The 22,354-nt window shown below is 35.5% G+C and overlaps 2 protein-coding genes across 4 annotated transcripts; one reads left to right on the top strand and one right to left on the bottom strand.

Moving 5' to 3' along the window:
- The first annotated feature begins 1,747 nt into the window (after window positions 1-1,747).
- Window positions 1,748-15,072, top strand: LOC113118087 (cell cycle progression protein 1). 3 transcript variants are annotated; one of them, XM_026286988.1, is made up of 11 exons: window positions 1,748-1,895; window positions 2,851-2,931; window positions 3,778-3,856; window positions 4,009-4,085; window positions 4,174-4,306; window positions 4,594-4,742; window positions 5,591-5,711; window positions 6,373-6,461; window positions 6,968-7,093; window positions 7,787-9,042; window positions 14,281-15,072. In XM_026286988.1, exons 2-11 carry the CDS (start codon window positions 2,872-2,874, stop codon window positions 14,447-14,449), a joined length of 2,259 nt encoding a protein of 752 aa, XP_026142773.1. In that variant the 5' UTR covers window positions 1,748-1,895; window positions 2,851-2,871; the 3' UTR covers window positions 14,450-15,072. The 3 variants fall into 3 exon arrangements, with proteins under 3 accessions (XP_026142773.1, XP_026142772.1, XP_026142774.1); XM_026286987.1 differs by having other exon boundaries at window positions 6,373-6,470; XM_026286989.1 differs by lacking the exon at window positions 6,968-7,093 and having other exon boundaries at window positions 6,373-6,470.
- On the bottom strand, window positions 14,904-22,010 carry pigb (phosphatidylinositol glycan anchor biosynthesis, class B). The gene is made up of 12 exons (XM_026286990.1): window positions 21,735-22,010; window positions 20,779-20,908; window positions 20,587-20,704; window positions 20,413-20,517; window positions 19,702-19,832; window positions 18,984-19,124; window positions 18,839-18,890; window positions 17,627-17,838; window positions 16,547-16,611; window positions 16,259-16,472; window positions 15,413-15,593; window positions 14,904-15,330 (listed from the first exon to the last, which is right to left on the bottom strand). Exons 1-12 carry the CDS (start codon window positions 21,847-21,849, stop codon window positions 15,169-15,171), a joined length of 1,626 nt encoding a protein of 541 aa, XP_026142775.1. The 5' UTR covers window positions 21,850-22,010; the 3' UTR covers window positions 14,904-15,168.
- Between the last annotated feature and the right edge of the window lie 344 nt (window positions 22,011-22,354).

Raw genomic sequence — 22,354 nt, 5'->3', positions numbered from 1 at the left:
CAGTAACATTATCATTAAGCCTATCTGTTAAATGGTTTTGGGCTGCCATCCTTGTTATAAAACACATGTTCTGTTAACGCATCAAACACACATTTTATTCGATAAGGTTTCAGGTGCAATAAAACAAGACCTATCTTAAATGAGTGATTAGAAGATGTAACTCAAATATAAAATGCAAATGTGTTTGATCACTTAAACTGTGTATTGTAATTTGGGATATACACATAGCGGTGGTCCAAGCTGGTATTAAAGGTATTGTCCTGGAACATCCCACACAATCCAAGGTGCTGTGAGAAGCTCTGGGATATGGGGTGATAGGAACAGGGCGAGGACTCGAACGTGGCTGATCGAGCGCCGTAGTCGCTGGAAGTCGTCTTATACATCAGGTTCTGAGATCTGGACAGCGCTGGATCTTCAGATGACGTGTCAGATCCTGGTTTGATCATGCAGGAGAAGACTGGATTTCCAGGATTGGCACACGGACCGCGATGCTCCGGATTCGACATGATGACTACAGACTGAAAGGAGATAATGTGACTAATTAACTATTATTAAAGTAACCAAAGCCAGATAATCATTTTAGGAACTTTAAACTTTTTATTGACCGTTTCTTTAATTAAATTTGATTTCCTTAGTTTTTCTTACATTAAAAATATGATTTTATGAACATAACGAATGCAACTCCCAGTGATAATATAAATGAAGAATATATAACCCTACTAAACTCTGAACCTATATAAATTATATATATACATTTTATTATAATTTATATTTAAATTATAATTTTCTATAAAAAATATTTAATATATAACAAATATAAATATATTTCATGTATAAACATACTATTTTTTTAACACATACATCCATGTGTATTTATATTTACATAACAAATATACACAGCACAAACACATATATTAGGCCTATGTAAACAAAAACGTTTATTTAGGATGCGATGAATCCCTATTAATCGTTTTGACAGAAATCTTTATTTATTATTTGAACATGGAAATTAATTAAGCTAAATTTTTAACTGCAACATATCTAACTTTTTTATTTTTAACAATACAGTGTCTAAAAACTAAACTGTTAGGTGTCTTATTTCTATAAATAGCATTTTATGTATGTATTTTAATATTTACATTTACATTTATTCATTTAGCAGACGCTTTTATCCAAAGCGACTTACAGATGAAGACAGTGGAAGCAATCAAAAACAACAAAAAGAGCAATGATATATAAGTGCTATAACAAGTATCAGTTAGGTTAACACAGTACATATATATAATATATATTATTTTATAGCCTATTTATTTTAATTGATTTTTGAATGCACTTATTTTAATAAAATGTTGATCATTAATAATTTATTTTTAGCAAATTTGGATTTATTTATAAATCAAAAATAGTTATATAAGAAATACAACTTACCAATTTTACAGCGAGAGTGCAAACGTTTGTGTTGTGAGGACGTCTCTATGGCAACGAACGGTTACGTCAACAGCGCCTGGGCATAAACAAAACAGCGTAAAAGCTACTACGATCAACTAGATTTATTAGGAAATTAAACATAAACCTTGGGATTGCTGTTTAAATATATTAAACCGATCAGCAACCACGCAAACAGAGACACGTAAAATGTTTTGAATAATTTATGAGAAGTTCGCCTTTGCTGTATTCATGGGAGACGTAGTTTTTAGAGTTCAAGAATGTTAAAACATGATTACTTAAAAAACTACAACTCCCATGCTCCACCCTCTCGGCAGCGCCGCCGTGTTGTTGTTTGTATAGTGTGACGTTAATGTTTTGCCTCAGAGAGGCGTAACGTTTAATGTTAGAGTTGCACTGAGGACGTTTGCCTTCTTATTTTCTCCCGCTGCAGTTTACCTCTAAAACAGGTGAGGACAACATCTAATGCGCTCAATGCACTTTAAAGTCAGGATGACGGATTAAAAAGACATTCTGCCGTGTGTTTGTTATAGTCAGTGTTAGTTATTTTGCCTGCTCATCTCTCAAAGGCTAAGTCTACGCACTAAATTGAGTTTATGACCGTATAAATCTAATTTTAGATTATTGGAGTCTCTTGACTCGATTTTATGAGCCAGAATAAGGTGAAATATTATGTATACTGCAATCGCAATCGTTAATAGTTTTCGTAGTTATCTTGTTTTTGGATTGTTTAAACTGTATAGTAATGTGTGTGTGTGTATATGTATATATATATATATAACTATATATTGCACATTCTAGCACTCCTTTGTGGTCAGTTTGAAAACCCCTGATCTATGACACTAAAGCACTTAAATATCATGCATCAGATGCCTTTGCACTCATTTAGTGTTAAGTGATTTTATTTGGATGATGAAATATGTGTGCAATGGCTCTGTTCTAGTTAAATAAACCAGAGTGTGTTATTTTTACATGCTCTTCCTGAAAAACAAACCAGTGAAACAAATAGATGATAGTTCTGACTCAGATCTGTGGTTTTAAAAGAAACAGTTCACCGCATAATGAAAGTTCTGACATTATTTACTGCATGTTGTTACAGACATTTATTGAACTCTTGCATCTTGGAAATGCAATACTTTATGGTTTTCCATGAAGATGCACCAGAATGCATCAGATTTCAGCATAACTGTCAGTTGTGTAATGAGAAGTTTATTTATTTGGGCCTGTAATTCTTCTTGTTTATTAAGACCTCTATTCACACAGCTTCTGCAAATGCTGAATTATCATTTACCAGTGACAGGGTCAACCTGACATCTCCATCCCACAACAACACTGATGAGACGTGAAATAGTGCAGTTTTGATGGTCAAATGTGTGTTTTTGTTTCCCTCTGTGTGGTAATTAGTGTCCAGTAGCTGCTTGACAGATGTCCGACAGCTCCAGTGACACGGAGTCGTCCTGCGGATGGACAGTCATCAGTAATGAGGTCAATCATTTTATTTTATTGCTTGGAATGTTACTAAATTTAAACGTGAGTTATTGAGTTATTCTTTTACAGTCCTCTGCTGGGTGAAGAGCACGTTTAGGTCTAGTTCTAAAGATAGAAATAAATAAAAAAATATTTTGGATAGATTGATGGATGGATGGATGGATTACAGATAGATGGATGTATGGATGGATGAATAGATGGAGAGATGAATTGATGGATAGATTAATGGATGGATGGATGAATGGATGGATAATAGATAGATAGAAGGATGGATGGATGGATGGATAGATGAATTGATGATAGATTGATGGATGAATAGATGGATGGATGATAGATAGATAGATAGATAGATGGATAGATAGATGGATGGATGATAGATAGATAGATGGATGGATGGATGATAGATAGATAGATAGATAGATAGATAGATAGATAGATAGATAGATAGATAGATGGATGGATGGATGGATGGATGGATGGATGGATGAATGAATGGATAGATGGATGATAGATGGATAGATAGTTTATATATATAAACTATATATAATATATTTAAATTATAAAAATATTATAAATTATACATGTAATTTTAAATCTATCTATCTATCTATCTATCTATCTATCTATCTATCTATCTATCTATCTATCTATCTATCTATCTATCTACACACATACTAAATATAAACATTAAAGATAAAGACAAAAATGACATTTTTGACTTTAATATCACTGCTACTTTTTTCATCCACGCTCAAAAACCAATAATGCAGAACATACTTTCGAAAGCTTAACGCTTCTAAAGATAAGCCATAGTGACTGTGTGTGTGTGTGTGTGTGTTACAGGGTTCAGATGTTGAGATGCTGGGGCCGGATAACGCCCGAGAGGATGGATCGGTTATCTCTGCTCCAGATGTACCTGATGGTGAGGATGTCGTTCAAAACGAGTACAGAGAAAAATCTATTTCTGTTGTTTTAGAGGTCAGGGTTTGTGGCATCAATTTAGTGATAACAGAGTGTGTCAGGACACAAACACAAAAGGATGAATGTGTAAATCTTGAGCTTGTTTCTTTTCAGCCGAGCGAGGTGAGGAGAGTTTGGGAGAGTCTTCATTAGACGTCACACTGAGAGAGGAGGCGGAGCCGGCCCGAGAGGTGCGATTAAACCTGAGAATGACCACCTGGCATGTGTTATTATTCTGCAGCGAAGAGTTAAAGAAGTGGTATTGATGTGTTCTTGCAGGCGGCTGGAGAAGAACATGTGATCCTCAGCTCCTCCATTCAGAACTCTGACATCATCACGCTGGTGGACTCTCAGGAGGCGGAGTCTGATTCGTGGGAGGAGCCTCTTGCAAAGGAGATCTTGCTTATCACAGGTGCGATTGAATTTTGAATGTTGATGGCCGAGTTTGGTTTGTTGCTGAGAAGGATAGTGTGCAAATCTAGGAGTATAATGTGATCAGTTGAAATAAAAAACAGAAATCACAATAAAGCTTAGTGCAATTTTATATGGATGTAAATGTGCAATTCTGAGAATTCTATTGAGATGTTAAATTGTGACTTTCACTTTTTCCTCACAGTTTTGTCTCACAATGTGATGTCATCACCATATATGTGTGAGTGTGTGTGCATCAGTTCCTCTGGGTTGTGTGTTTTTATTCAGCTGTGCAGCGAGACGGCGGTAACAGCAGCAGTGAGGTTGAGGATGAGGAGGGTGAGGGTGAGGGTGAGGGGAAGGTCAGTCCCGTGTTGAGGAGGCGCAGAGTGAGGAGGAGCTCCGCCGGATCAGAGCCTGGAGACTCACAGGAGCAGGTCCTGCGTCTCGAAACAACTCATCACTCCAGCGTTTACTCAACACAAGATATGAGCACAATACAAAAAAAGTGTTTTCTTTTTATATCTAACAAATGCTTTAGTTGTCTGAATTTGCAACAATAGCTGGAAATTATACAACTATAATGTTACGACGTGACAGATATAATTTCTTAAACATGCTTTCACTGGAAAAGAAACTCAGTCACTTAAAATCTAGGTATATAAGATTTTCTTTTTTCATTGTAATTGTAGTTTTTAGTTTAGTTTAGGTGAATCTTTTTTGTTAAGGTTTAATTATGTTTTAGTAATTTTATTTGGTTCTATATTTAATTTTTGTTGTTAAAAAATGGTGTATATATATAGAGAGAGAGAGGGAGAGAGAGAGAGCTTTAGTTATTTTAATGCATCAAGTGAAACTTAATAAAAAATATTATTTATATTAGAAATATTCCCTAACTACCTTTATTTTATTTTATTTTTTATTATTATTATTTTTATTATTATTTTATTTTCAAATGACAAAAATCCTATTTATGATTTTAGGTTAAGTTAACTTTAATATCCTTGTTTACGCATTGGTTATTTATTGACATGATTTTAAACATATTTTTAGTGTAAATAAATAACTTTTGTATTCAAAGATATAATGATAATACTAATAAATATAATTGCAAAAGGTAAAAAAATAAACACACTTTTGCTGAAAAATGATTTACATATGGGATACAAAACACTACAGATTTTTTTACAGTGAACCTATTATTTCTGATGCAACCAAGATATGAAACCCTCATTAACATTAAAGGAGCATGTTCTGAAGTCCTGCTGGTGTGTTTCTACATCAGGTGTTTGAGGAGATAGGAGCTCATCTGGACGGCCGCGCTGCTCCCATCAGCAGCACCCTGAACAAATGCATCCTGCTAGCGCTGCTCATCGCCATCAGCATGGGCCTCGGACACTTCTACGGTGAGCAGGAACATCACGTCTGTCTTATCAACCCTCATAATGCATTCAGGTCTGTTTTAAACTACAAGTCAAGTCAAGTCACCTTTATTTATATAGTGCTTTAAACAAAATACATTGCGATAAAGCAACTGAACAACATTCATTAGGAAAACAGTGTGTCAATAATGAAAAATGACAGTTACAAGAGATGCATACTAAGTGTTAAAAGAGCCTAAAAATACATATTCACTTATTCATTTTCCAGTTTTTTTGCAATTATTTAAAAAAGACATAACCATTTAATTATTTGTTTGGGTTTTATTTTTATACATATGGAGTACCCTTAGGAATCAAAAATAATTTTTGTTAAATTTTTTGTGAAATTAGATTAAGTGTCAAAAAACGTTGCCTTTTCCCCTGATCTCACTCAGCTCTGGTGCTGAATTTTGTAGATAAACATTTTATTTATGCATGTTGATGAACCATATATTAAGTTATGATGATTTTATAAATCAGCGAAAATATTATACAGGTTTTGAATGCATTATGAGGGTTAAATTATTTATTAAAAATGAAACTAAAGTTAGGATAAGTATCCTTACTGTGCAAGTAAATAAAGTTTTATTCCTAAAATAAAGGTGTGTGAAGAAAATAAGTGTGTGTGTGTGTGTGTGGGTTCCAGGCACAGTCCAGATTCAGGAGAGGCAGAAGATCGTGGAACAGAGTCGCATGAATGAGCTGGAAACGCAGTGTAAGAGAGAGCTGGACGTTGTAAGTAAGGTCAGTCTGTCACAAACTGCTCACTGAGCTTTACTGCGGAGAGAAATGCTTGCTTGCTTAATTGGATACAAACAGGAATTAAATTAGCATTCAACTAGAGTTTGAATCCAGTTTTCTACAAATAGGTCTCTATGCTATTTGGTTTCTCTTGTTTGTTTGTTTTTAATTGCTGTTTAATTTTTTTAATAACAATCAGAAATGTTTCTTGAGCAGTAAATCATCATTTTTTCATGATTTATGAAGATCATGTGACACTGAAGACTGGAGGAATGATGCTGAAAATACAACTTTGATCACAGGAATAAATTATAGTTTACAATATATTCAAATAGAAAATAGTGATTTTATATTGTAATAATATTTCACAATTTGTACTGTATTTTTGATCAAATAAATGCAGCCTTGGTGACTTCTTTCACAAGCATAAAATCTCACTGACTGCCAGCTCAGTCGCTCTTCATGGGTGTCCCTCTCACGTCAGTCTCCATGCGTTTTAGGAAGTGGTTGAGAATCTCAAAGAAGACCTTGAGGAAAAGCAAGGCATGGTCATGTCCCTCATGAACACCATGGATAAGATAACTAAAGAAAACCAGCATCTCAGAGTCAAACAGGAAGAGTTACAGGTAACCTGACTGCATTATTGCTTCCTCCCAAAATCTCTAATATTGAGGAGGAAATTAAAAACAAATTATTGCTGCAACACATTTGAACAAGTTTTACTGGTTCTAGTTAAAAGCATGTAGTTTTTTTTTTTATTATTGGTGCACATTCTGTTTTCGTTTTAGTTCTAGTTCGGTTCAGTTTTATTACATTTTTATATTTATAGAATTTATTTTAATAATTTTTTTTACAATTAATTTTAATCATGAAAATGTGTTGCTTGGACAATTTGCTGTACATCAAAACTTAATGTTTGATTAGTAATATGCATTGCTAAGAATTCATTTGCACAACTTTAAAATAGATTTTCACAATATTTAGATTTTGTTGCACCCTCAGATTCCAATTTTTTTTAAATAGTTGCATCTCGGCCAAATATTATCCTATATACATCAATGGAAAGCTTATTTATTATGACTGGTTTTGTGCTTTAGGGTTACATATAAGGTAATAAAAATACATTTTAAAGCAACAACAAATGAGCTTCAACTTACGTGTAGAGCATGCTCCCGATCCATGCAATTTTCACACATTTTTTTCCCGCTTACCTGTTTGCATCTCCGAACTTACTTCTGCATTTAAAAAAAAGGTGGATAGTGTATAAATTGCATGTGAACTGGCCGCGTCAAAGTTTGACTTTCTGTTTGAAAACACAGGTCCAAAGACGAGATTTATACGTGCAACTGACGCAAACCAAAAGCCAAATAGAGTCTGGGCAGAACGACCTGACTACAGAGAACCAGCGTCTTAAAGTCACTCTGGAGCGAGGAGAGGCGTCTCTGTCGGCCCTGAAGGACGAGCTGCGGTCCCTGCGGGGACAGATACGAGAATTAGAGGAACGAGGGTCCCGGGCCGACTCCATAGTGTCCAAGAACCAGCGACAGGAGGAGAAACAGAAAGTGCTCAGCTTCATGAACCAAAGAGAAGCGCTGATGGCCGAAGCCCAGGAGCTGCGGAAGGAGCTCGAAGAAGAGCGTAAGGTGACCGACAAGCTCAAGGAGGAACTGGAGGAAATGCGGAAAGAGGAGGACGTCGAAGACAAGACGGAAGAACTACAGGCGCGACTCCAGGAGCTCGAGAACAAGCTGAAGTTCGAGCAGCAGCGCTCCGATCTTTGGGAGAGACTGTACGTGGAGTCGAAGGACGAGAGAGCGAAGGGAGACCGGGATGTGAAGACCAAGATTCCCAAGGACGGGATGTTGGGAAAAGTGAAGGAAACCTTCCACGCTGTGAAGAACTCCACTAAGGAGTTTGTGCACCATCACAAGGAGCAGATCAAGAAAGCCAAAGAAGCGGTGAAGGAAAACCTCCGGAAGTTTTCCGACTCTTTTAAAACAACTTTCAGGCATTTCAAAGACTCGAATATCTTTCACCGCGACAAACCCGAGCATCACTCGTTCCAGCAGGAGCAAGGAAACATGCGCACCGAAGACTGGCAGCCACAGAAACCTTTACATCATCGCAAATCAACCTTCGACTCGTTTCACGCCGATCACAACACACGCAAACCCAGCGCTCAGAGACCGCACGGCATCATGGGACAGAAAACGCCACTCAAAAGCTGTTCGGGAGTGTTCGACTGCGCCTATCAAGAGTCCATGACTCTATTTAACAAAGCCATGGATCCCATCCGAGCAGATGAGTTTAACGAGCTCCTACGCAGCTATTTGCAGAATAAAGTGGTGCATTTCCACCACTGGAGGGAGCTGGAGAGCTTCATCGCTAATTTCTTCCTTAACGGCGTCTTCATTCACGACCAGATGCTGTTTTCGGACTTCGTCAGCAACGTTGAGGATTACCTCGAGGAAATGGATGAATATCACCGCCTCAGCGACGACGTGTTCGACGATTTGGATGATTACATATACCGCCACATTTTTGGAGATGCGTATTTAAAATATTTTGTGCCGAGGTAAGCTGTTTTGTGGTGTGGAATAAACTTATTCGAAGACTCAACATGAGCCAGTTTTACTTCCTTTATTTAACGTGACTTGATTTTATCTGTCAGGGATTGACAAGTCGTTAAGCCCCGCCCCTGTTTAACGTTGCATGCTTAATTAATTTTATTAAAGACATTGTTAAATTGTGCAGTGATGTGTTTATAACATTTCTACAGTGCATTCACTATAGTTTGACTAAAAGTAAATGTTCTTACTAGTTTTATTGTTTATTTGGGAGCAGGTTAATACACAGAGTGTTATATATACTTACTATATATACTATACTATATATACTATACTATATATATATATGATGGATTTTTTGGTCATTCAGTGTTTTTGTAAAAAAAAAAAATACTGATAAGATAATAATTATATGCATTCTGCTAATAAGGACAATATAAAATGCACTAAGGATTAATGAGCTGCTGAATTAATGATTATTAATCAGGTTGTGTGCGTTCGCTCCAGTTGATTGGCTGAATTCAAAACAAGGACGCTAATTGGTGAGCGCCAGCCAATAATATTGCCGTTTGCGCATTAGCTCCGCCCACTACCGGAATACCCGGTTTGCACGTGTCCTGTTCAGCGACACGACCCAAGAGGGTCTGGCTGCAGACATATGGGCGAGTGGAGCTCCACTCAAGAGCGGAAATACGTCACCTCCACTAGGGACGCCGCCGCCATGTTGGACCGGGCCACACTTTCCGTAGAATTACGTCGCCTCCACTAATGACGCGGCCGCCATGTTGGTCCGGGTAACACTTTACGTAGAATTACGTCGCCCCCATGGGGGCGAGTGGAGCTCCATTTAAGAGGGAAAATATGTCACTACCACCAAACTTTCGTTTTGTATTACTTGTTATATACACGTATAAAGGGTGCTTTGCCAGTTATGTCACCTCTTTGTACGTAATGTTAATATGTTCTGTACTTTTATCTTTGTTACTTTTACCTAGTAGAAAAAAAAAATATATATATATACTAATCTTTTACGGTTTATGACAAGACAGCATTTTTTTTACCCCCCCCCCCCCCCAGCAATTTGCACTACAGACATCAATTTGTTCATGTTTGTTTTACCAGTGTACAACTGCCAATGTAACATTCCATACATTTTAGAAAGTTAACCTTATGTTTTTAATATTTAGCAGTGACAAATAAATGAAATATTAAATAAATTATTTAAATAATACCTCAACCAGAATTATGTGTGTTGAATTTTGTATTTTAATCAAAATAACAACATATACAAAATAACCACAGTAAAATAATGAAGAATAACTTCCACAATTTAGAAGTTTTAATGGTTTTTGAGTAATAATAATAATTAACACATCTTACACTACATTGAAAACACATGAACTGCAAGTGACCATAATTGTTACTGTAATAACACAATGTGTTCACATGCACGCACACTTTACTCTTCAAGACCTCCATTGTCTGTGAAGCAATCCCAGTTACAGTAGCCAGGGTGGTCATCTGAGGAGTAAAACCCCAAAAGCACTCCCTGTTGCCCATTTTCCTGGTGACCAGCCCCACAGTCTTTGTGAAGCTGGCTGCGCTGTAGGTGACTGCACCTAGAGATTATGTACGGCTTTCTGTACTTTAGATAGTGTCTCTTTAAATTTCTTCACTGCACCGGTTCAGTATCAACAAAAAAAAGGGTAATGTTAAGGAAATGGAAGAGAGTGAGATTACTTAGTCTAATTATTATAGCCACAAAACAAGAGGGTCAACCACACTTACTGAAGTCACCATCAAGCCAGCTGAAGTGTGCCTCCTGTTAAATATGCTCCTGACTGACAGTGTTGTTAAATCTCTGGCATGAACAATTACGTCAGATGGGTCAAGTTTAATTACAATATTGACATTTAATTATCATTAATGTTAAAGCAATTTACTTGTTGCTGAAGGTGCCTGGTCCACCACAGTTGTGCTTTGTTGTTCTGATGCATCTGATTGCTGGGCTGGGGACACAAAGAAGACATGAGCACAGCAAAACTGGAACAATACTATGTCTGTGTGCTGACGTTAGGTAAATTCAACACAGAATAGTACTGCATCATTCAACTATGACAGCCCCAAAGCAGACAAGGTGATGGTGCTCAGAAGTTCCACTCTCTATTTGTGGAGGTGTTATGAGGATGGATAACACTTGATATACATTTGATCTGAAGCAAAAAAAGTAAAACAATAGAATAACAGAACAACAAAATAGAAAAAATAAATATGTTAATGTCACATGTAAAAAGACCTTGACTTCTAAGGTGGCAACATACATTTAAAATGTAAAGAGTGCTGCATCTTCCATGCCAATCCTATCCCTGGAGGTGAATGAAAAATTAAATATGAAAACAACCACCTCATATGACCTTTTTAAAATTATACAACAAATGCTAAAGGAATACACATACAAAACGATCGTGTCCTTTCATTATCCACTACGTTATTTTACCACAAGCCACCAAAAACTAAGTTACACCTATGCTATCCATCATGTACTGAAGGTAAAAATGTAAAGAGCAAAAAATTAACAAATAAGTTTATCAGAAATGTATTATCCAAACTGTACTTCCCCAGTCAACTGAAAAGAAAGTATGTTCTTCAAGAATTTATTGAAGAAGAGGCAAAGAAAATAAGGAAGCTTTATTTTACTTATCCAGTTCTTCCTAAAGCCAAAGAAGTAACATTTAAAATTCTAAAGGACATTTATCCATCTAATCACTTCCTACAAGAAAGATTTAATTGGGAGAACAATTCATGCGGGTTCTGTGAGAAAGATAATGAAACTGTTGATCATATGTTTTTGAAATGTGAATCTGTACAGACTTTTTGGCTGGAATTTCAAAACTGGCTTCATTTCAAACAGATATCAATACACCCTTTGACTGTGATCTCAGTTAAGGTTGGAGTATTGTTGAAGGAAAAGATCCTAGACTTTTTGATAAATAACTTAATTGCTTTGTGCAAATACTAGATTCATAGATAAGTAGATAAGTAAGATAAGTACGTTTTTAAAGGTTAAACCTCACTTCAGCGGATAGAAGAATGAACTAAAGATATTTGCAAAGTCTCTTCATTACAGGATTGACAGGAACGCCCAGAAACTCTTGTATGCTTTGAACTTGTTTTTGTTGTTAGAATAAGACCCTAAGACATCTTTCTTTTTCTTTCCGTTATTTATTCTGTTTTATCTTATGGTGTGATTATTGTTATTTGTTATTTTTTCCATCTTTTTTCTTTCTATTTGGCTGTATCGACACTAATAATATGTGTTCAGTTGTTGAAATGTGGGGTAAAGGTTTGTAATTGAACTTGATAACTTAATAAAAAAACACATTGGACAGAAACATTGATCTATAAATTACTATATGTGGTGATATATGATCAGTGGCCAGACATCAACATTGCTCGCGATATAAATCTATAAATACATAGTGTTTAGTATTCTTATGTTACTAATTTCACGTAAGCCCTGTGCGTTTTTCTTACACTGCGCGTTACAACAGCGTCAGTTCACCATTTTAGCGATGCAGAGATAAAATTACCTGAGTTTAAGTTTGAAGTACTCCCGGCGACGCCATCTTGATGTTTTCAAGTGGAGGTGACGTATTTCCGGTTTGAGAGTGGAGCTCCACTCGCCCATGGTCTGCAGCCAGACCCTTCTCACACGACGCATTGATTTACACACAATGGGTCTCATTCATGAAACACGAGCAGAACGAATTTTTGTGTAAATCGCGTGTAAAGTGGTTTTGGCGTAAATTTTCGGATTCATTAAAACGTTCGTATTTTCCAAATGTTAGTTGGTACGAAATAAATCTACACCTGCTCGCAGCCACGCGTAAATAGTGCGTTTAACGTCTGAACGTTTTGCTCATTAATACGGCTGCATTTTAATTCACCTTAATCGGGTACATATTTACACAGCATTTTGAAAATAATATTATATATATTAATTACATACGGTTTTTCTTTTAACTTTTATTATGAGAGCCAGTAATAGGATCTGTAATATGCTGCCAAACTTCCTTTTTTAGGACCTGATACGCCACTAGTACGCTTGAAATAAAATGTGGCGTTTTTAATGAACTTCTGATAATAAAACTTCAATTTCTGCAGCTGAAAAATGTTTCTTTTTCAGTCGCTTTTGAGAAGACATGTTGAAATCCTTCATTGGTGTCATAATATGATGCTCATATATAGTTGTCAGTCGGATTTAATAGGCGGAATTTATGGTAATTGAGAGTGAGCGAGCACGCGCGTCCCATTTACGACTGATTGGAATTCATTAACACACACACATTTCACTATCACATCTCACGTTTACGAAGTTTTTGTGAATCAGGAGAAGAGTTTTCGGGAAGTTCTCTTTACGCACAAATCACTCAGATATTTACTCGTATATTTACGAATGTTTCATGAATGAGACCCAATGTTGAGGGTTTTATACACAGTGTGTGTGTGTGTGTGTGTGTGTGTGTGTGTGTGTGTGTGTATATATATATATATATATATATATATATATACACACACACACACACACACACACATATATATATATATATATACAACCAGTCTGTGCATCAAACTGTATATGTTTATTGTTATTACAGTATTTATTAATATTATGAATCAGCATTTTTTTTTATATATGTATATATTTTCTGTTTTCGTTTTAATTTTAAGTAATTTTATGCGCTTTCTTTATTTGTTTTTTTTTCCATATTTTTATTATTATTTTTAACTAAAATTAAATGTAATCAAATACATTTTTATTTGACATATTTCGATTTTATTTTATTTTTAGTAAATGTATTTCTTCAACTTAAACTGCCCTTAAGTTTATTTCATTTAGTTGCCGTGGCAAAATCTCAAACTTTTTAAGCTTCTTAAGTTCAGCTTTTCATCTAATATTTATATTGGCTCTTATTCTACTTTTATTATAATGACTGAAAATGATTTTAAATGGTTGTAGCTTTTAGTCTTTTAGTCACCATGCACGACTAATATAAGAGCAACATTTATTGTATTTTTGATATAACTTCTTTACAACTCTGTTCAAAACTATTAAAGCACAAACCATTCATAAAGATTTATATATAGACCTAGACTTGTATTAAAATGCAAAAGCTTGTCAGAAAGCATGGTGAATGTGCATGCACAAGGCAAACCTTAAACACTCCTGTTTTGTAAATTTGCAGTCGACCCTTCGAAAGGTCGAGGTCGAAGGTCAAGGCGTGGCGTCACTGTCAGCAGCATCCTCGTCCTCAAAGAACCAAAAAATGGAGTCAAACGGGACGTGACCCTAACAGACAGTTCCCAGATGTCAAAATAGAGCTGGGTCCCATGCCCTTCGATCCCAAATATTAGAAGAAACATTTGAGTTCTTCTCAATAATGCTCCTGTTGTGTTGTTTTTGTCTTGGGGAAGGTTCAAGAGAGCTTTGGGTTCACCTTTTCTGTGTTTCAGTTTATTTTTTTGCACACGTGTCTCTCTATCTGGACTTTTAAGCAGCTTAGAATTAATTACAGGCATTTTTGAGGCACATTTATGTTGCCGTTCCCTGAAAAGTATTGGAAATTATTTTAACGAATATGCAAATTATTTTGGATTACCAACCAAAAAGGCAATTTGTTTTGTTGCGTTTTAATGAACTATTAATATTTTTTGAACAAAAAATTAAAAAGTGTGTTTAATTTTGCTTAGGACCAACTAACCAATTAAATGCATGATATTGAACCCATTTTCATCTCAAAAGTTCAGTAGAGTTGGAAGCATAATGAAAACTGCTCTTAATTATAAAGTTCACTTTGAAGTAATCTGGTTTCTGTCATGTGTCACCAGTTTTATTTGAACATGCAAATCAGTAAAATATATTATTTATGATTTAGCACTTCGTTAATGCAATGTTTTCCCCTATTTTTCTTCTCTTTGTTCTTGTAATTGAACATAAATGCACTTAAACTTTAGAATAAAAGTCTTTCACTGCTTCATTGATGACTGTTCTCATGCTTTAAGCCAAAATAGATCAGATTCAACTCTGGAGTGTGAAATATGCAAAAATAGTATATAAAACCAAAATACACTCTTTATGTACGCTTGACATCCAAAAATAAACTTGAATTAGTCTTCAGTGCGGATCCTCTGGTGTATATTAATATGTTTCCTCCCACTCGACCTTCGGGAAAGTGTGTGTGGAATATTTCAGCTTGTTTGGCGAATCGGTTTTCCTCCAGGAACGACGAAATCTCCTGGAAGAGAAAGAAAGATTTTTTCAAGGCAAGTTCCATCAGTGATTGTAAACACTGCACTTGATTGTTTCGGCTCCTCTACCTTCTCCAGGCAGTCGAACAGCACTATATGTGAAGGTAACGTGGATTGAGATGGGAAGGATGTTTGGAGCCAGTGAAGAGGGTTTCGGAAGAACACGTCTGCTTCATCCACATACTCCTTATTTCCCGTGAGATCTGGTGGACACTCCAGGAACCGCAGTTTTAGGGGACAGTGCAGGTGACTGCAAAACATGAATAGAGCAAGCCTTTTATTGCACATTTCTAAGACCTCTAACATGATCAAAACTGCTTTTAAATCTATAACACACAATCTACTCCATGCTTTCTCTCGTCTTAATGATAGTTCACACTTGTGTAAATGCAGCTGCTGCTCCACCTGTCAAATCTTTATTGATTTTTATCAAGTAAATGCAATAATAACTGCAGTAATATTTCCAGATGAACACTTACTGGACTGAAGCAGCTCAACTCCACTTGATCAGAAACTTGTTTATTCATCTCTCAATAATTGCATTGCATTGCATTGCATTCTATGTTTTGAAGCTACATAGCTACTTTAACTGAAGCCTTCATATTTAATGCATTTGTAATGCATGCATTTGCATTTAATGCATACAGTTATAATGCATTAAAATTCTAATCTATTCACTCTCATGCCTTTAAAAGGTATCATGCATTGAAGCACATGACAAACAACCAATGTATGATGCAACAAAGAATCTGCAAATATTAAAATGCATTTAAACTTTGGATAAATTACATTATAGTAGACAAACAAAGCATTATATATTTTTTCTGACTGTAATTTTATAAGTTGTGCTTTACAGAGTTAATGCACAATGGTATTTATAAGAAGACTGTAATGGTTGTAGATGCAGAAGGTGACCTGTAGAGCGGTGTGGAGTGACACGGCATGAGGAACAGCAGCTCAGGTGAGCTCTGAGAGCCGCTGGGGTCACACAGGTGCTGCAGGTCATGCATGACGTCCAGAGATCCACGCTGGTGAATCAAACCCGTGTATAACGCAGGAATCAGATTGAGGAGCAGCAGGGAGGTAGCAACAGGTTTCCTCCACGCTTGCAGCTTCGCTAGAGACATACCTGTCAGAAGAGCACATAAAGACCTTCAGAACGCTTTCATATCTACACAGACGACTAGATGTTCATGCACTCACCGCTGAATATCATACAGAACGGCAGCACCGGATAAACAAACCGGAACTCCTTGTGCGGCAGCAAACTGCAATAAACACATTTAATGAGCTAAATAGATTTGAGTTTTTTTTTTTTACATATGAAACAATTACTGCACTCTTTGACGTACTTCTGTAATACCATAGTGCATTAACCCTGTAAAGCAATGCATAATAAATAATTTAAATTTAAATGTATGCATTTAGCAGACGCTTAAGCGCGACTTACAGTGCATTCAGGCTATCAATTTTTACATATCATGTGTTCCCGGGGAATCGAACCCCCAACCTTGCGCTTGATTGCACAGTGCTCTACCAATTGAGCTACAGGAACATAAAAATAACAAAAAAAAAATGAAATAGAATAATTTATTCAAACTTTAGACAATTTTTTTTTATATGTAATAAAAACACTTTTTTTTTTTTTTGTGAGTATCATATTTGATCTATCAGGTGTTATGGCTTGTATATTATAATATGTGACCCTGGACCACAGAACCAGTCATGACAGTCAATTATGTGAAATGTATACATTAATAAATAATTTTTCTATTGATGTATGATTTGTTATGATCGGACAATATTTGGCCGAGATACAACTATTTGAAAATCTGGAATCTGAGGGAGCAAAAACATTAAAAAAAATCTAAATATGGAGAAAATCATCTTTAAAGTTGTTCAAATGCAGTTTTTAGCAATGCATATTACTAATCAAAAATTAAGTTTTCATATATTTATAGTGGGAAATTTACTAAACATCTTCATGGAACATGATCTTTACTTAATATCTTAATGATTCTTGGCATAAAAGAAAAATGGATCATTTTGAACCATGCAATGTATTTTTGTTTATTGCTACAAATATACCCCAGAAACTTAAAACTGCTTTTGTGCTCCAGGGTCACAAATCATTATAAATATGTATGAAAAAACAGATCAGGCCTAAACTGAGCAAAAATAGATGCAATGTAGTGCAGATGCTGATACTTACATGGTCATCTATGCAAAAGTTTCTAACATAACGCTCTGTCTGTATGTGGTGTGTTAAATGCAGATGTGCACCTGTAAACAGCTGTAGTCCAGAAGATGGTAATCAGCAGGATTCTGTGCTTCTTGGTGGCCAGTGAGCATCCGTGCAGGAAGAGAGGAAGGTGTGGGCCGATCACGACCGGCAGACCCTGAGTGAAGTACCAGTGCCACGGATGAGATCCATAAAACTCGGCCACATTGTGAAGCACGTTAAACTTCAGGAAGTTCCACTGGACCAGGATCCACTTCAGAAACACAGATGAAGAGACATCAGCTTCACATTCAGTCTAAGCCTGAAAGCTTCTAAAAGCATGACATGAAGACTGTCAAGAACATGACTCGGGTCATACTTCACCTCATAATCAACCAATTATTATTTTGCATCATGACAATTAAGTAAATTCTCCTCCCTATTAGTTTTTTTTATATAATAATGCATTCAGATGTTTAACTTTGACATTCTCATTATTCTCAAAATCAATCATATTACATACTCATTACTGCTTCTTAAAATTAAAAACATTAATTTCAGTGCAAGAAACACACTTGTACAGTTTATATATATATATATATATATTTATATGTGTGTGTTTGTTTTTGTGTGTGTGTGTATGTATATGTATATTTATATGTGTGTGTGTATGTATATGTATATTTATATATGTGTGTGTGTGTGTGTGTACACATATATATATATATATATATTATATATTTTTTATTATATATTACCATATTAAAAGTGAAGCCAAAATAAAAAAATATATATACATTTTAAATTTTAAAAAATAGATTAGGATGCATTTTAGTTGAAGTGCTCAAATTAAATAAAGTAAAATAAGATACATTTTAATTAGAATTTTAATTAAAAAATAAATATTTTAATTTAATATTTTAATCTACATTTTAATTTAATAATAAAAAAAAATAATAATAAAAATGACAAAAGTGCATAATTTTTTTATATATATTTATATATATATATATATATATATATATATATATATATATATATATATATATATATATATTTATATATATTTATAATGAATACAAATTTTATATAAAACTAAAATAACTCTGATTTATGTATTTTGGGGTTGAAATATGACAAGAGCACGATCTTGACAACTCTATTTCACTCGTAAAAATCAATAAATTTGTTGCTTTGCGCATTTTGCTCAAAGCAATCAACATTTATATTTGTATTTCTGTAATCCCAAAGTTTGTGAATAAAATTAAAACTACCTTTCCATAGAAGACAGAGTCTATCAGTGTCGAGACGGCCAAAGCCAGAGCCCTGCGTGAATGATTCGTGAACATACAGAGATTAACAGAGATTATCACCGATATCCAAGCTGTAAACCTCAAGGGAAATAAATGCAATATTTACGCAATGGGAAAGCATCGCTGTGTGATGAGCTTCAGCTTGTTTTGTTCCACACAGAAATGATAGAAGAGCAGAGGAAGCCAGACGATCAGAGCTGTGGGACGGACAACGACGGCCAGCGACACCAGAGACAAATACTTCCAGCTGAAGAGGACAGAGCAGAAAAAAAGAGTCTGTAACAGATCTGTGCACTCACTAGTGTCTAGTTAGGACTCTAAATAAATGTACAGCTTAACAATTTACTCCCGGAGCCATATTAAAATTCCTATATCTCTGGAACCGAACCAAATAGGGCTTTAAAAATAAAGATGGCAAAAGAAAAGTTTGTTAAGAACCAGTATCTGAAGGGGCATTAAGATATCTTTAATACTTCTTGAGTTACAGGCATGCAAACTTTAGAGAAAATGCATGAAAAGTGCCGTTTCCCCATTTTCAATTGGTCACCTTTAGCACATAATTCAACAAATTTTACTTGAGTGGACAGTTTTTACTAACAGACCTACTAATCTCTGTGGAAAAATAACTTTATGATGCTGGCATCTTTCTAAAGTCATTTTTAACCCTTTGTAATCTGGCTCTGAATCTCAGGTGGAAATTGCCCTTTTGACCCTTCTCCACAAAAACATGCATTACAAGACATTTAACATTCTGGCTTTCATAACTATACATGTTTATCTTCCTTCAGAGAAAGTAATATTTGAGTTAACACGGAATGAATGACCTGTTGTGTGTTTTGGAGCCGGGTAAAGGGAAAAAGCAAAGTGCCAGGGTGGTCAGAACCGTTTCCATTGTGTTGGTCAGAGTCCGGCTGCAGCAAAACCAGGTGAACCATGAACACAGCTGACAGAAATACTGACAGAAAACACAGCAGAACTGAGTCAAACCAGCACGAAAGCAGTGAAGTTAATGTTTGTGCATCTGCATTATATCATAAAAAAAGAACAGTTCATCCATATTTGAAAATCAGCTCATCCTCAGGCCATCATCAGGTTTGGAGAAATGGAGCATTGCGTCAGTGTCTCATCAATGGATGCTCTGAAGTGAATGGGTGCCGTCAGAATGAGAGTCACAATACCTCACAATAATCGTCACAACTTCAGTCGGGCACTTAATGTCTTGAGAAATCAAAAGCTGAAACAAATCCATAATTAAAATGTTTTAATGTCAAACCAGGAGTCATGTTTTACTTAAAAATGTCTTGATTGATTTGTTTCAGCTTTTGATTTCTTAAGACATTAACTGATGGACTGAAGTTGTGACGATTATTGTGATGTTTTTATCAGCTGTTAGGACTCTCATTCTGACGGCACCCATTCACTGCAGAGCATCCATTGATGACACACTGATGCAATGCTGCATTTCTCAAAAACAATACATTTTTCAGCAGATTTTAATTTTTGGGTGAAGTATTCCTTTAAGATTGTCGTCTTACTGTCCATTTGGCAACATCAGGATTCTCCCATTGCAAGACGAGGTTGTACAGCTTCACGTCGGCATACGCAGCCAACAGCGCTTGGAAAACACGCGGCACAAACACCTGCAAGAACAGATATTCATGTTAGAGAACAATCAGACCCGCTGTCTCATTAATGCACCGAAGTCTTACCAATAAATAAACCGTGTCATAGTTCATCAGATGCAGGAGTTTGTACATCAGAGCGAACAGGAGAGGATAAGAATATCCCCGGATGCCTTCTTTCCATTCCCACGTCTCATAGCCATAAGTGAGAAATATGTTAAGGATCTCATTTGCATATTACATTTCAGACTAAACAGCTCAGTGTATAAACAAGGATATCTGAAGACCATCCGGTGGGGGATCTCCAGCGACTGCCAGTATTCATCCGGGACGAAGCTGGTCTGGATCAGGACGCAGTTGAGCAGGCGGAATACGACCGAGAAAACTGCGATGCTGATGCCAAAGATTTCTGAGGAAGTCACATAATTAACACGCATTTCTAATCTTTGCATGCATAGATAGTAGTGATGAATGTGTTTTAATGGCTGATGGCAAAATCATCAAGGAAAGGTGGATGCTGATATAATATAATGTATAATAAAATATAATATAATGTAATATAATGGATGTATTACTTTTCATTCTGATTCAAGTGTTCATTTTTGCTTTGGTCGAATTTGCATATTAAATTCGCTGCATCATCGCTGCTAGCTACTTTTTAAATGCAATTCAATGCGATACATATATGATTAGTATTATTTAAATAAATATATATTTTAAGAGAATTTAGGGGGGGAAATTGAATTCTCATGAAAATAATGCAAAATAATAATAATCTAAATTATTTAATTATAGTGGTCATGTACAGTCTTTTGATTACATTGTTAAAAAATATTATCATTAATAAATTATAATTTTTTTTTATAGCAGACTGAAATTAGAATTTTGGGGGTAAATCCACTTAATTGTCATAATAATAATAATAATTTCACAATGCAAAAAAAAAAAAGAAAAGAAAAGAAAAATTAGTAGCCCTTAAAAAATGCATAAATTTTAGTATTCACAATTTTATTTATTGTCTCATTTTGATTGATTTTGGGATAGTTTGGGACCTAATCATGATGTTTCTCAACAGCACTGTCTATTCCATTTCTATTTCATGATTAACAATATAATACAATTTAATAATGCAAAGCAAAATCTACACAAACTTGCTTAAGATCTCTACTTTTTTGATAACCTAATATAACATTACGCAAAATAATCTGAATATTCCTCCAGGATCAGAGTCTCACTGAGTGTTTGAGGTGTTTTGATGTCTGTGCTGTACAGAATGGAGCTCCTCTTCCTGAGTCTCACTGATTCACACGAAGCCTTGTTCTGTTTAAAGCGCTCTCGAATCTTCTCCATGTCTCCACATGAGCCTCAGACGGGGTTTAAACTTCAGCATTTTAACTCCAAAAGTATCATTTTGAGGCGCATTTACTGAGAGCTGTTGTGAACCGAATGTGGAAACAAAACCTATTTCCGTGTTTGGTTGTCGACGTCACGCGTGACCTCATGAATATGTAATGAGATCACAACAACAGACTTTTAACGCTATTTTTTCTTTAAATAATAATTTTAAATTCATAAAGATGTGTTTCGTTATTCGTGTAAATGGGTTCAGACATATCTTATTTTAAATACAAGATGGAAAAATAATTTAAATGCGAAAACGGTACGTCACGTTTGGTCTGCGCGAGTTGCCGTAGTCGCTTGCTCGTCCTTGTGTGCATGTGTTGACCTGCAGATTTTTCACACTACTCTTAAAAACGACTGAAAACCTCAGGGTGAGTGAGGAAAATTAATTTAAGTGAATGCCGTCGTCACCAAAGTTTTGGTCCATGCATAATGTAAATACAGTAGTGCACGG

The sequence above is a fragment of the Carassius auratus genome, chromosome 18, assembly GCF_003368295.1.
Source record: "Carassius auratus strain Wakin chromosome 18, ASM336829v1, whole genome shotgun sequence".
In the NCBI taxonomy this organism is placed as follows: Eukaryota; Metazoa; Chordata; class Actinopteri; order Cypriniformes; family Cyprinidae; genus Carassius; species Carassius auratus.
Note: the sequence above shows the minus strand (reverse complement) of the source record. Positions and strands in the feature narration are given on the sequence as shown.

Excerpts from the sequence above, each read along its gene's own strand:
- LOC113118087 (XM_026286987.1), top strand. The coding sequence starts at position 2,872 with ATGTCCGACAGCTCCAGTGACACGGAGTCGTCCTGCGGATGGACAGTC. Across the intron at positions 7,094-7,786 it reads TCAAACAGGAAGAGTTACAG|GTCCAAAGACGAGATTTATA; the intron begins GTAACCTGACTG and ends TTGAAAACACAG. Across the intron at positions 9,043-14,280 it reads TTAAAATATTTTGTGCCGAG|TCGACCCTTCGAAAGGTCGA; the intron begins GTAAGCTGTTTT and ends GTAAATTTGCAG.
- pigb (XM_026286990.1), bottom strand. The coding sequence starts at position 21,849 with ATGGAGAAGATTCGAGAGCGCTTTAAACAGAACAAGGCTTCGTGTGAA. Across the intron at positions 20,705-20,778 it reads CCCCACCGGATGGTCTTCAG|TTATGGCTATGAGACGTGGG; the intron begins ATATCCTTGTTT and ends CATATTTCTCAC. Across the intron at positions 19,833-20,412 it reads CTGATGTTGCCAAATGGACA|TATTTCTGTCAGCTGTGTTC; the intron begins GTAAGACGACAA and ends GTTTTCTGTCAG.